The sequence below is a fragment of the Rhinichthys klamathensis genome, unplaced genomic scaffold (genome assembly GCF_029890125.1).
Source record: "Rhinichthys klamathensis goyatoka isolate OS25496 unplaced genomic scaffold, OSU_Roscu_1.1 h1tg000491l_1, whole genome shotgun sequence".
Lineage (NCBI taxonomy): Eukaryota > Metazoa > Chordata > Actinopteri > Cypriniformes > Leuciscidae > Rhinichthys > Rhinichthys klamathensis.
The window spans coordinates 941,893-957,251 of NW_026606977.1; the positions used below are offsets into that span (position 1 = coordinate 941,893).

At 38.4% G+C, this 15,359-nt stretch overlaps 1 protein-coding gene across 1 annotated transcript in view; it reads right to left on the bottom strand.

Annotated features, from left to right (window-relative positions):
• The window catches only part of col23a1a (collagen type XXIII alpha 1 chain a), a 143,961-nt gene that overhangs the window by 21,905 nt on the left and 106,697 nt on the right, over positions 1-15,359 (bottom strand). The window contains exons 6-9 of the mRNA XM_056237610.1: positions 5,893-5,919; positions 4,811-4,837; positions 3,506-3,532; positions 2,791-2,817 (exon numbers count right to left, since the gene is read on the bottom strand). Of these exons, the coding sequence (XP_056093585.1) occupies positions 2,791-2,817; positions 3,506-3,532; positions 4,811-4,837; positions 5,893-5,919 (108 nt within the window). The remainder of the gene's footprint in view (positions 1-2,790; positions 2,818-3,505; positions 3,533-4,810; positions 4,838-5,892; positions 5,920-15,359) is intronic.

Consider the following 15,359-nt stretch of genomic DNA (forward strand, 5'->3'; position numbering starts at 1 on the left):
AGCTTAACGTTCAGGCCAATTGTTTGGCTGATATTTGGCTTTTTTGAAATGTTCAGTGTCAATGTAGTCCATTTGGACAATTAAAAACCCCAACATCCTTGTCAATGGATAACATACTCTGCCATTCAAAAGTATGGGGTTAATAACTTTTCTTTTTAAAGTATACATTTTATACTTATACTTTACAAACTGTATACTTTAAAAGTGATAGTAAGACATTGACAATATTACAGAATATTTCAATTATCTTTTGTACTTTCTATTCATCAATGAATCTTGAAAAAACAATGTTTCCACTAACATATTAAGCCGCATAATAATTTCAACTTTCATAATAATCAGAAATGTTTCTTGAGCAGCAAATCAGCATATTAGAATCATTTCTGAAGGATCAGATGTGACACTGAAGACTGGAGTAATGATGCTGAAAATCCAGCTTTGACATCACAGGAATAAAATACATCTTAAAATATACTACAATAGAGAAGACAATAGTACTGTTTTTTACTGTATCTTTGATTAAATAAATACAACCAAGAGACTTCTTTCAACAACATAAAAAATATATAATATGATATTTTTCATTTAAATATTATTTGGTGGAATGGTTCTCATTGGGTATGACTGGATCAGTTATTCATGCCATGTCATAAAACAAAACAAAAAAAAACAATGTTTGCAATTTTGACTTGTTCTAAATGCAGACCAAAAAGGACAATGTGTCTGGACTGCCTAAACACAACTGAGATAAAAAAAAAATAAAAAAATAAAATAAATTGTTGGTCTTGCCACCTTGAAATAAAACTGGACAAAAACCATGGTTTTATTTTTGCTGTCTTAAATCACATCTGTCTGTGTGCTTGTCTCTGTAAACCACATTCATAGGGCTGGATTGTGTTGACAGAGAGCTGCACGAGAAGCACAGCACTTTTTGTCTGCCGCAAGAGATTTTAAATAAGGCCGTACCATTGAGGTGAGTACAGATGTCACTTTCTCTCTCTCTGAAAAGTTTTGAGAATGGAAACAGACAACAAGTCACAAGTGTAAGGATTATTTCATAGCAATTCACCGTCGTGCTATATTGCGTTGCAGGAAAACAGGAACATGGCTAAGAATGACAGTTAGCTTCAGAAATCTGAGAAGTAAAGGCTTTGCAAAAGAGAAAGAGAAAAAACAGAGCATCATAGAGAGAAAGTGAGCGAGTGACACAGTTTGTTGATGCCAGCGTGAGCATGAGGGTTGAGTTAGCAGGGATGTGGTGACCCGAGGGATGGTTGAGGTTTCCCACACTGCTGCTTTACTCAGCACTACACACACGCTCAGCTAACTAAGCTTCCCATTGACTTCTATTGTCCCTATGCTATATAAATTACACTAATTATATTTACTACAGACTAACCCCAACCCTAAAATAAAACTTGTGGCAATTTTAGAAGAGAATAAAGACATTATTTACTCTGTATTTTTCCTTTTCAGGGAGAGCTTCCCAAAAGGGAGGATTGTTGAGCTTTAGCTGAAGTCAGGAGACTTTTTTTGTTGTTATTTTTGTGCTCTGAAACATGCAATCTATCTCAGACACACACACACACAGATACACACACTGCACACTCTTTAGGGAATCAAAATATCAATAAACTCCTATTTACACACACACACACACACACTAATATTATATTATATCATATTATAAAAGCAAAAAAAAAAAAAACATACCCAAAATTGTTTCATTTAAATAAATACTTATTTTACTGATTTAAGTCACAAAAACTATTATTTGAAACCTGAAAAAGTACATTATCCATTGACAAGTTTGAACATTTTGGAACACACTACTCAAAATCAACACTTCTTTGGTCAGTTCTAAATAGTCAAATATCGGTCGAACAATTCTATGTTTGGATTAGACCATGACACCAGCAAGTGTGGGCGTGCTCATCCTAAAGAAATTGCCCAACCCAACAGAAGGTTCAAATTAAGAAAGTTAAAAGATTTGGATTTTATTTCTTCCCATATTTTTAGTTGCCCATCTTGTAAATCCACATGCACATCCTAGTAATGCCACTTCTTTGGATGTGCGTGACAAAAAGAATAAAGAAAGATGAAGAAAATATGAGAAAGAGAGAATATTGACTATAGTAAATGAATTCAGCCTTCTGTCGTACACAATTTAAGCCCTTCAATCCTGGTTTATGATGCATCATCAATCTTCATAAATGTGATTAAAGGGATAGAATGAAACTTCTGTCAGTAATTACTCACCCTCATGTTGTTCCAACCCCGTAAGACTTTCGTTCATCTTCGGAACACAAATTAAGATATTTTTGATTAAATCTGAGAGCTGGATCACTCCTCCATAGGCTTCTTAAGAGATCGAAACTGGCCGGCCCAAAAGTTATGAAAGACATCGTTAAAATAGTCCGAGTGACTACAGTGGCTCAACCTTAAGTTTATCAAGCGACGAGAATACTTTTTGTGCGCAAAACACAAACAAAAATAACGACTTTATTCAACTAATCATTTCCTTCTCTGTGGGGTGATCCAGCTCTCAGATTTAATCAAAAATATCTTAATTTGTGTTCCGAAGATGAACGAAAGTCTTACGGGGTTGGAACAACATGAGGGTGAGTAATTACTGACAGAATTTTCATTTTTGGGTGAACTAACCCTTTAACATCCAGTCAGGAATCTCCTGCATTACTCTGAGGCACATTCTGATTATCTGATTGTAAGGGAAAATATGAATATATATAGATCTATTCAAGGTGCCAGAAATATGCATGTACTACTGACCCTTGGCCCAGTGTCTCCTTGGTCACCCTAAAACACACAAAGACAAGACATACAATTAGCAACACAGCACTATATAAACTACAGTAAAGATGTTTCTATATTCCAAAAAGAAATTGTGTGGATGGTTGCTAAGGTGTTCTGAGTGTGTTTTGCTAAGGTGTTCTGAGTGTGTTATGTGGTAGACAGTGGCTGTTCTTATGTGGTAGCAATAATAAGCTTTTTCTGTTTTAGATGTAAGAGAAACTTACTCATTTAAACACCCTAATTCATAATATAAACTGGCTTACTGTGAGTTTAGTAAACCATCTATTTAACAACAAAAGAGCAGATAAATGAAATCAGGGCAGAGAATGAACATAAGTCTGTTTACTAATTACTATAAATGAGAAACACTGATCTAGGCGAAAAAGCATCCTGAGGCTCCATGTTTGTGTTTTGTTGTGGGTTTTTTTAATTTATTTTTTTACTGCAATCAGGAAAATACTTCAAGACGGTCTTCATTTACCACAGGTTTCTTGTTACTCTAATTTGATGCCTGACACAGTCTACATCCCCTCCAAAACATGTGTTTGAAGACAAAAGCCAATGCAAATGAAATTTGTGAGTTGTTTTAGAAATCGGAAAACATCTGCTTGCTGGGAAGCTGAGATCGGAAACAGAACGAAACCGTCCTGTGTGCGGCTTACAATTTCGGAAAGAAAGATACTAAAGGTACCTTATCTCCTTTTGGTCCTGGCAGCCCCTGGAAATAAATGAATTGGGTGTGTTGATTAGACAGATTGTCCAACATGAAATATTAATATGACAAAAGTCTAAGGGAAAACACAGTGTAGTTCAAAAACTTGCATGTGAACCATTCACTCGCTAAGAGTCTTTAGTGTCTCAGTGTCCATAAATTTTCACATGTACCTCGCTTTCAAAGTTATCAAAGTCATCTTTTTCCAAATAGAATTATAGACAGCACCTCACATCTGCACTAGATATAGCTGTAATCTTTGATCTTAAAAGTCACTTGTAAATAACATGATCAAAAGTCTGTGAATATGATGGACGTACAGCTGACCGAAAATGGTTTGAGTGAAACTGGAAATGAGAGTCTGAGTCTATGGTATTTTCATTTTCAAATATGATATTTTTATGAGGTTGTTCACATGACCTTCTCACTGTGACCCATATCAGACACTTTTTTTTAAACAAGAAATACCGTTTCAACTGTAAACTATGTTAGTTTTTATATAAAAATTGAGCAAGTTTTGTTGGCTCAAAAACCTAATAAAAAATGCATGTATACACACTGGGATTAAAAATGTCAGAGTCAGTCATGTCGTTCAAAGAATCTGTGTCACATTTGAATAAAATCAGATGCAACCGATTCAATTGCAACCTCTTCCTCATTTTAGATATGGAATACTCTGCACATCAGTTATATGCATCACAGAATCCCACATTTTCATGCCTGATTGAAACCTACTGTATGACGACCTTAGACTCCTTCATGCAAGTCAAAACAAAACAACTGTCTTTCACAGGAAGCGACAGACGAATGGCGCTTGGAGGTGGTCTGCCTTCCAGAAGAAGTGGTTTACTTTACATTGGACAAATGGGCTTCCCTTGGCAGCGCTAAAGAGCACAGCAGGGTTTATAAACCACCGCCTATTTGCACGCGCACAAGCTAACAATGATGAATTCTCTCTTTTCGGTGTGTAATCCATTATTTCCATCTCATTTGGGGATGGACATACATGGTAAAAAGGCACTTTGTGGTGTGTGACCCTATATCTGAGATGATAAATGGCCTGAAAACGTATATAGGAGTTTAATCCCTCTGAAGCCATGAAAAAATAAAACCGTACAAATGAACAGCTTTCAGATGTGTGTAAAGTTTGGTAGCTTTCATAAACCAAAAGTTTGCACGAAAAACGTCAAAACGTCAAAACCAAAAACGTCATAAAGCAAAAGTTTGCACTTATTGCTCTATAATATAAGATACGGAACAGTAGAGATTTGAAATTGGATTTACCTGGCTTCCTTTAGGTCCAGGAGTACCCTGCAAAACAAATCAATTACATCTCTAGTCAAAACAAGAAGTCTTTCCAAGTCTCTATGAAACCCTGGCCTCTAGATTTGGCTCAGGTAACTCTTTCAATGTAAGTCTATGGGATGGTTTCACATCCTCCACAAGTCAAGACTCATAATTCTGATTGCTTAGAAAAGTTACACAATTGAGCCATCATTCACGTTCGTAGCACAAACAGTCAGTTACATGCCAGAGATTTAATGGTGTTTATAAGCAATAGTAGTAAAAAAAAACAATAACAACAATCTTATGTAATTAAATAAAAGGAACATCTACTTTGTGTCCATTTCAGTTACAAGTTTCTGCAAAAAAGTAAGTTATGTCACCCATAATGTCACCCATACGGTAAATACACACACTTCTTTGAAATGACATAAGAGCCCCTAAAGGTACATGGTGATGGAATAGAAATATGAGATGGGAGAAAAAAAATTGTCATTGCTTTTGCGTTGAAAAAACTTTGCGTTCGCTTGCTAAGAACAAACGTTTTTTGAGGGAATGCAAAACTTTTAAAATATATTTTTTCCCTTCCATCTCAAATTTTTTTCCACCACCACTATGTCCCTTTAGGGGCTCTGTAGTATCCGATTATATTTAGCAAATGCGAATTGCAAAAAATCCCTTGAAACCAGATTTTTACAAATCCGTTTCAAGCTAAATTCGTATGTGGTATGAAATCTTATTCAATTCTAATATCTGAAAACTAATTCCAGTCTGACTGCTCTGGTCAGGTTCTTGCGTAGCGTTTTTGCGTTTAATCACGTTCTCATGCAACGTCAAATGTAAACACGTCAGACGTCATTGCAGAAACAATGATGAGGTGTGTTGCTGTCAATGTACAGGTCGCGCAGAAAATGATAATATAATGGAGACTTCTCTGTGGTCTAGTGAAGAGGTGCCTGTATTTGGTTATAATAAAATCATTGACAACTTTTCTTTTCAAAGTGTCACACTGAGAAAGTGAGAATTCAGAATATCTTTTCCACACATAAATCCTTGTCTCTTTAAAGCTGGGGAATACTCACAGGTTTGCCATCCAGACCAAGTGGACCCTGAACATCGGAAACAGAGAAAACACAGACGATTAAACCACAGGAGTCCCAGACAGCCCGTCATAAAAAGAGTAAGTGCAAGGATAGACTCTGAAAGGAAGTGTGAGGGATAAATCAAGAGATGAGGATCAGGAGAGAAACAGAATTAAAATGATCATGTCTGGCCATTATGTCATTCCTCTATTTTTAAGATGAGGATTGAGACATGTTTTTTTTTATTTACAACATAAAGGCCTGGTTTCACAGACAGGGCTTAGACTCTGGCTTAGATTAAGCCAGGAGTGGCTTAGTTAAATTAGGACATTTAAGTAACTTTTAAACATCACTGGAGTGCATCTTGTGACAAAACAATAGCGCTGACATATTTTACGACATGTCAGTGCAACTTTCCATCATTTAAAAATGTAACAAATAAGATTCATAGTAGTGAATTTATGTTGTTCGTAAATCAGACTGAGAAATTAAAGTGACTGTGCAGCGTCAAAAATACATTTACATTTATCTGACGCTTTTATCCAAAGCAACTTACAATTGCTATATATATCAGAGGTCGCACGCCTCTGGAGCAACTAGGGGTTATGTGTCTTGCTCAGGAACACATTGGTGTCTCACATTGGATTCGAACCCGGGTCTCTCACATCAAAGGCATGTGTCTTATCCACTGCGCCATCACCACCCCATTAGAAAGGATGTTTCTACACTGGCAGCTTAACATAAGTTATTATTTTATGCAAAAAGTGACTTTATAGGATTTATTTTTGTTGAGAAGGCCTGATGCCAAAGTGTCATAAAGCACCTAGACTTGTTCTAAAAGTAGCAGTGTCAAATAATTCACATACTTTTGCATGAAGTGTGGGAGGTCATCAAAATGGCTGTGACCTTTGAACTTAGAAACATATATCTGTACCTTTAGTAGCACTCACACATCAACAATTGATTCACACTTTTTTCTTTGTGTCAGGGTGAGAAAAGGGAAACATGATATATAACACAGCATAAACAAAGTAGAGTTGAAGCAGAAGAGAAGACAATAAGCCTTGTTTGCAACCTGTGTGTTGGTCAGTCAGACTTGTCAAATGAAAAACAACAACATTTCTTTACTTTTGACCCACTAGAGTCAAATTGGACAAGAAAAAAAATCTAACAAGAAAAGAGAACAGCAGACAAAAGAGGTGAATTTATATTACCACTTTTACTGGAGGGAGGAAAAAGAAGGTATCAATTAGAAGAGAAATTGAGAGAATAAGAGGGATGCAACACAGCCTGACAGCAACTACAACGTCCTCTCTACCTGCTCAACACAGATCACATCTCCCTCCCTACAGCTCATGACAATCTGATCACCTGATCGGTGCAGAGCAACAAGTGAGGCTATAAATAGAGGTTTATCAGCTCTCCAAACACTAATGATCTAGAATCACAGAAGACACACAAACTAATATTTAAAGGTACAATATGTAAGAATTTTGTATCAAAATATCCAAAAACCACTTGCACGTGTTATTTCTTTCAATTGTGTCCTTACATTATCCTAAATGTTTCCAAGAATTGGTAAACTCAGAGAAATTCACAATTTTAAATAGTGCCCGTCCCTTGTCACTTGTTGCCTGTGAATGATGTAATATCCGCGTTATCCCTGGTTTCCGCTTGTACTGCCATAGGAACCATGGCGACAGATGTGGACAACTGCATAATGTTTAGCGGCACGCTGTTGTTGTTTCGTTCAAACATTATGGACCATGGCAGGCAGACTTTGGGACAAAAGGATAACTAAAACGAGGATCAATATCAGCATGGCGTTTTCGAGATGCCGAGAGCTCCACGACAAACTTGGACTTGACAGAGAAGCTGCTCTTGCACGTATTTTATTAGGCAGGTAAGCAAATGTACATAAAACAAATCAATGTTATATAGCTCAACATGATGAAATGTTAGAATATGATCAGTATGTTATTCTAATGTTGATCTTACTGCTAGTCTCATATAGCCAACTAACTAACACATATAACAAAACTTTCAACACACTCAAATGCTGTTTAGTATGATAGTGTAACGTTAGACCAAGTGAAACAGCGCTGCGTTACCTCACAAGTTTAATTCGTCAAATAAACTGACCTGTGTGAGTAGTAATTCAGCACTTGCGGGTAGTTCAGTAGATTTAAATGTACTCATTCCTTTATATCCGCGGGACTCGTGTGTGGCGCTGATATCTGTCTTTCATTAGCAATCGCGCCCTGCTTCATACCACAGTCATGTTAAAAAACATCAATGTTTTCACTCACCCATAAACATTATTAGATCCATCAGCATGACAGCAAGTTCCATGATACCGCTATAGCCTGCCCTGGGAAAACCCAGACAACTTCCGGCAAATTTAGATTTGCTCTGAAAGTTAGTCTGGCAAAGAGCTCATTCAAGCCCATTTCCAATCCGCCGAAATCGAGGCACCAATCAGAAACGTTGGGGCGGGCTTTACACGAAGACGACAGCGCTGGGATTTTGAAGCAGATTTTGTAGCCTGCATTACCAAGATGGATGCCGCCGTCGAACATCACTCGTTCGAATCAGCTATCGCGTCTGTTTTAAGCGATTTGAACGTTTCCTTTTTGTTAAAAACCGAGCAAAGAACAACACTCGGAGATGTTTCTCCACCGCTCTGCATACGTCATCTCCATCGCTCTGATTGGTTTTAGGTCTATCCGCGACGTCCGTTGGTGACGCCCCTCTAGAAATGATTTGTCTATGACGCTTTGCCAGACCATAACTCAGTTACAACTGAGAATGGTCTGGTTTTAACCAGGCTATGATACCGCTTATTCACTGCGTCATCAATCTACGCCTTTGTTATTGTAAGAGGTTAGCGACCCCTAGCGGCGGAAAAAATTACATATTGTAGCTTTAATGTTTTATGCTAGTTTGAGTCCATAAGCATGAGCAACAGTGATGCATTAGCAAACAGCACTAACAAGTAGTTCCAAGTATTAAAAATACTGTCTACTCCACACAACTTCATGTAGCTTCTCTATTTAAAATTTCTCTTTTAAACTTGATGAGAAACCGCATCTATGTTTGATTCTTAGAAATGAGTTCAAATGAAATCAGTGACGTATACATGCTCTGGGTTACATTTCTTCTAAACCATGCGAATTTGCACCACGAAAAATGTGGTGTTTGAAAATGCTCACATGTTTGTGTGCATATAAGGCGAACAAGTTCTAGTGCCCTTCAAACTTCAATGAAGTGTCTGTACCCCAAAAGTAAGGACACATCCTGGGCTAAAATAACGAACACTAAGCTTCTGCCTTTGAATAAACAGACAAAAGATGTACGAGTCCATTGTGGACAATAAACAATCCCTGGTCTTAAGTGTTCCCAGAGGTATGTTAAGGACAGGACGTTTGTTTTGAGGACGTGCTGGAAGCTCTAGTCATACATCTGGGAGCGTTTACATGGCCTGCTCTCTGTGGTGTGTCCTCATGGTTAGCAGACACCATGTGCACAGGTCAATGCCAGCGGACTTCCTGTGAGAGAAATGAATGAATCGGCAAAGACACCTAACTCTGATTTATGACCCGAGTACTCGGGGTCTCAGACCCCTTGAGTTCATCATTGTGAGGAGGAGGTTGGTCTTCCCATTGGTCACTGTTGCTGAGTCTCAATCTGTTGACCCTCAAGGCCAAAGACTCTTACATTTGTAATTGAATAATCCATCAAAATGATTGGGGGATTAAGGTTTTCTTCCTCAAGAAACATAGCCACTGTTGAGTTTTGCATGGACAAACACCACTCTCATTATGATCCATGAATGTATCCTTCAAATTTCCAAATGTTCTTGTTATCCGTCTCGCACCTGAAGGTCCATATGGATGCCACACATGAACTAACACAACTCAATTTACGACCCCCTGAAGAGTGTTGGTAACCGTGAAAAAAAAATGAAATCCATCCGTTATTCCTAAACCTGCTTTTCATTCTTCTCCTGCAAACATACTGAATGGCCAAGCAAAGTACGAAACCGCCAAGAAAAACCTCTCATAAAACAATTAAATGAAGATTAATCCTGGATATATTATTTTGATGTGTGCACCACCGAATTCCAAGGAGGAACAGCAGGAAAACATTCCAAAGTAGCACGAATTTACCACATATATTGAACCACAAAGTGCAAAGGAGTGAGAAAGAGGATTCGGATTACCAGTAAAGCCTTATGAAAATGAAATAATGACTTTTTCCCTGTTGCCCTTTGCCAGTGTTAAAGTTTTTAACTTTGCTATAAATCGCAAATTCATCGCAGGGTAATCTAAACGCTTTGAGTTCAGGCCTACAAAAGCATTCCTTCTAATATTGGACTTTGTGGTGGGCTCAATGGTGCTTCGAGGGAAATCTGGGGGGATTGTATCAATGGACCCTTGAGTCAAATTAAGACTCAAAAGTTTTAATCAAATTTTTCATAGTTTTTGACTGCCTCCACCTACTTAACATAGCGTGTTTGGGTTGGACAGTTCAGAAATGTCTTATCATGCATTACATCTCTGGTTTTAAGCCTTTAAAATGCACTGCAACTTTTCCTGTAAAAAAAATATCTAAACAAGATTTACTTGAAGAAATATTGCATAAGACATTAAGCGCCAGCGCAAACCATCTATTGGCGTCAGTATTACCTAAAGACACGCAGTGAAAAATTAGTGCTGAATAGGGTTATTTTTGCAGCTGAGCTTATTGCATTTGAATTTGTAGGAGTTTCCTTTTCAGACGCACAATTTATGGGAGGAGAGTATTTAAATTAATCATGCAATGTGATTTACTAAGGTTTGCGCTCTTCAATTTACTGGTATTTGCGCCATTATTTCCCGCCCCAAAAAAGCATGTCTTAAACCAGTCGCTAATTTGCGCTGCTCTTGGTAGATAGCGTTGGTCATTATGGAAATGATCCGGCTGCGTCTGTGCAGAACTTTTCCACTCCCATCGGTGCTTTTTTGGAATTGCGCTCTCATGCTAATTCGCCCTGTTTAGTAAATCTGGCCCTAAGACTTGTTTTCAGAGAATATACTGTATATACATTTTATTTAAGACTTTTCTTACCCATTTTCATATTGTTACAAAAAACTTAAGCATAAACCTCTCCACATGTTAGATGAACAAGACAAAAATAGGCAACTAAAGTGTTCATGAAATTAAAATTCACCCTATCTGTTTTGTGAAAGCATGGTGTAGATATCATTGTGAACAAGGATTTTTTGACTTCTTCATGTTTAATCGAACTTCTTTTATTTAGTCAACTTAAACCCTGCCTCTTTTATAAGCATGCATTCATTTTGGAGTGTGCAGTCAATATCTCAAAATCCAATCAACAACCGAATGATAGAAACAACAAGTCCCCGTCCTAAATTTACAATATTTTCAAAAAATTTCACTCGTCACAATATGGAAGAAATGAACTGTCACTACTTGCTTGTTGTTACTGTCTTTAAGAATTTCAGTGTTATTTTATAACAGAAAAATAATTTAACCACTTAAAACTATTTAATATTTGTAAAATCAGACACGATGTGTAATATATATTCATGTTCTCAAGGATTATGCATATTGAATAAAATTTAATATTAAATTGATTGTGAATTGATCAATGATTCATTCGTTTTTTGTTTTAAACTGAGAAGATGGATAACGGACAGAGAAGCATGCAGTGCAAACCCAGGTTTTGCTTTTTCTGCATAAAAGAAACCCAAGAACCAAATCTCATCCCTTTGTGACTCTGCAGGGAGAGACGAACCCTCATCTGGATCCAATGCCCATGAAGTCTCCACGTCTCCCTGTTCTCCTTTCTTCTCGGAAGGGAATATCGTTTATTCGACTGCTTTATACTTCAAGTACATGGAAATACTTGGGATATGTGACATTCATTTCTTTCCCACCGGCCCGCCAAGAAAGAAGTGGATTTAAAAAAAAGAAACACTACAATGTCAAGAACATTCATAAAAAGCCTTCATATGACACATTTTGTCTCCAATGTTCAGTGACAGAAGAAGACGTTTTAGGTCAAATAGATTTTCTGAAGAAAATAAAAGCGACGTATGCGGCCGTGCAACTGGATCTTTCTTTACTAGCAATCTCCTTCAGTAACTTCTCACATTTTGTGTCGGATTAAAGGATCGTGCTCAAATTCAAAGGGATCGAGCCAATGACAGTCTCGTGTGAGGCGTTCTCGGCTGCGTCTGCATGTAATACAGTCTGTTTACGATACTGCTAATCAAAACATGGCCTCAAATGAGCACCGACAGCATGTGGGCACCACCTGAGCGTATAAGAACAATGGCGAGGCATCTGCACACATGTTGCGCTCATATATGCGAGTAACATTAACCCCAGCACACTTACAGAACAGAATCAACCTGGATCTACCTGGATTCCATCAAACGTATATGCGTACACTTCCTGTTTGGCTCCTGTTGCTCGTCAACTAAACTCCTCAGGCTTAGTGTAACAGTGTAAATGATATTTACTTGAAATCATCTGCTTTTTGTCATTAATAATCCTCGCCATATGACGCAAGTTAACACAAACTGTCTGTCAAACCAGTTTACAGGATAAGAACAATCACGCTGTGAGGGAGTAAAGGGGATTGTTTAAAAGACGGCGAATGCTGCTATTGCTGGTGAATGGAGTGAAATCACTAGCGTATGTTTCATAGTTGCTAGCCGAAAGCATTTTAAGATTGCGTTGTAAACCGTAAAGGATGTGGATTTGGGGCGAGTTCACACAAGCACCTGTCACTCTGTTCCAGATGATACAAAGGCTTGGCAGATGCTAATGGACATGTTCCAATTTAGGAAATCTGATCCACTCACACGTAGTGAAGTACTCTTCTATTGAGCTCAGTGAGCTTCAGCTTCATGCCAAACATAGTGTCAGTGAAGCCTTGGGTGTTTTCTTTTTTGTATATATTGCCTACATTAGGGATGTGCGCAACGACTACTTTCATTAACGTTTAAATGGAAATGTTGCAACCGACTAATGCCTGTGCGATTTCGGCAATCCTATAAGATCATCATTACAAATAACACTGTACGACATGGATCTAATAAACTTGGGTATAACAGACTGTTTGATGATGACACCTATTGAATCGTAGGCTACGACATAAGTTAGTAGGCTATAGAAGAATAAAACTTCATCAGCATACACAAGTGGTAAACAAATAGAGCCAGATGAATCGCACTTCGGCAAGTGTGCTTTTTAAATGGACTGAAAAAAAGGAGTAAGCCGTAAAAGGACAATATGGACACGGTCATGGCTAGGGAAAAGAGGCCAACTTGGCATGGCAATTTTGCAAATGGAGCTTGAGGCAAGTAGTTTTTTTACATTTTAGTGCCATGTCACATTGATCAAGGCGCCATTTTATGTTGCATTTTTATTGGCTAGTCAGTAGACGTAAGGTCGTAGCAGCAAACACATTGTGAGATGATCATCATGCTAAATTTATGACACTGTCAGATAATTATCGCTGGCAATCTTTGGTCGCAAGACCGTGACAACGGCGGTATTTGAACTTCTCTCACTGCACAGTGTAGGGCCACCGTTTAGGAGGCACGAGCACAGAAATCACCAAGAATGGTCATCTTTCATCTGGGACAAAAACCGTACAATGTGCACCGGCCATAACATGACGGGTGGCAAAATCGCAAGAAAAGCTTGACTTATATGCTACTGACAACTGCTGATATAGCAACTGTTCAAGTGTCAAGTAAGTTTCATTCATGTTTCTCATTTAACCCAGTATAAAATTTCATACCGTATTGCCCCATCATAACCGTTAGTATAACAAGCCTATAAGCAAGCTTAATTGTTCTAAACTAGTTTGACATGACGATATGGAAAGGTTTTGTAGGCTATTAAAATACTCCCTTATCTTGCTCATCTTCGAGTATAGGCCTACTAGGCCTCGAGTATAGGCATACACATTTCTCTGAAACCGCCGCGAACGCCAAAGAGAAAACCAATTTAGATTTATTACCCACAAATTTGATTTATTAAAAAAAATTGAGGTAAAATTAAATAATTTTGTTTCTGCAGTTATACACCTTTTTCAAAATACAGGTCCTTCTAAAAAAATTAGCATATTGTGATAAAGTTCATTATTTTCCATAATGTAATGATAAAAACTCAAGTTTCATATATTTTAGATTCATTGCACACCAACTGAAATATTTCAGGTCTTTTATTGTTTTAATACTGATGATTTTGGCATACAGCACATGAAAACCCAAAATTCCTGTCTCAAAAAATTAGCATATTTCATCTGCCCAATAAAAGAAGTGTTTTTAATACAAAAAAAAAAAGTCAACCTTCAAATAATTATGTAATTGCACAATAATAATTATTTATGCACTCAATAGTCAATACTTGGTCGGGAATCCTTTTGCAGAAATGACTGCTTCAATGCGGCGTGGCATGGAGGCAATCAGCCTGTGGCACTGCTGAGGTGTTATGGAGGCCCAGGATGCTTCGATAGCGGCCTTAAGCTCATCCAGAGTGTTGGGTCTTGCGTCTCTCAACTTTCTCTTCACAATATCCCACAGATTCTCTATGGGGTTCAGGTCAGGAGAGTTGCCAGGTCGCCAGGTCGTGCTGAAAAATGAAATCTTCATCTCCATAAAGCTTTTCAGCAGATGGAAGCATGAAGTGCTCCAAAATCTCCTGATAGCTAGCTGCATTGACCCTGCCCTTGATAAAACGCAGTGGACCAACACCAGCAGCTGACATGGCACCCCAGACCATCACTGACTGTGGGTACTTGACACTGGACTTCAGGCATTTTGGCATTTCCTTCTCCCCAGTCTTCCTCCAGACTCTGGCACCTTGATTTCCGAATGACATGCAAAACTGAGCAACAGTCCAGTGCTGCTCCTCTGTAGCCCAGGTCAGGCGCTTCTGCCGCTGTTTCTGGTTCAAAAGTGGCTTGACCTGGGGAATGCGGCACCTGTAGCCCATTTCCTGCACACGCCTGTGCACGGTGGCTCTGGATGTTTCTACTCCAGACTCAGTCCACTGCTTCCGCAGGTCCCCCAAGGTCTGGAATCGGTCCTTCTCCACAATCTTCCTCAGGGTCCGGTCACCTCTTCTCGTTGTGCAGCGTTTTTTGCCACACTTTTTCCTTCCCACAGACTTCCCACTGAGGTGCCTTGATACAGCACTCTGGGAACAGCCTATTTGTTCAGAAATTTCTTTCTGTCTTACCCTCTTGCTTGAGGGTGTCAATGATGGCCTTCTGGACAGCAGTCAGGTCGGCAGTCTTACCCATGATTGCGGTTTTGAGTAATGAAACAGGCTGGGAGTTTTTAAAAGCCTCAGGAATCTTTTGCAGGTGTTTAGAGTTAATTAGTTGATTCAGATGATTAGGTTAATAGCTCGTTTAGAGACCCTTTTCATGATATGCTAAT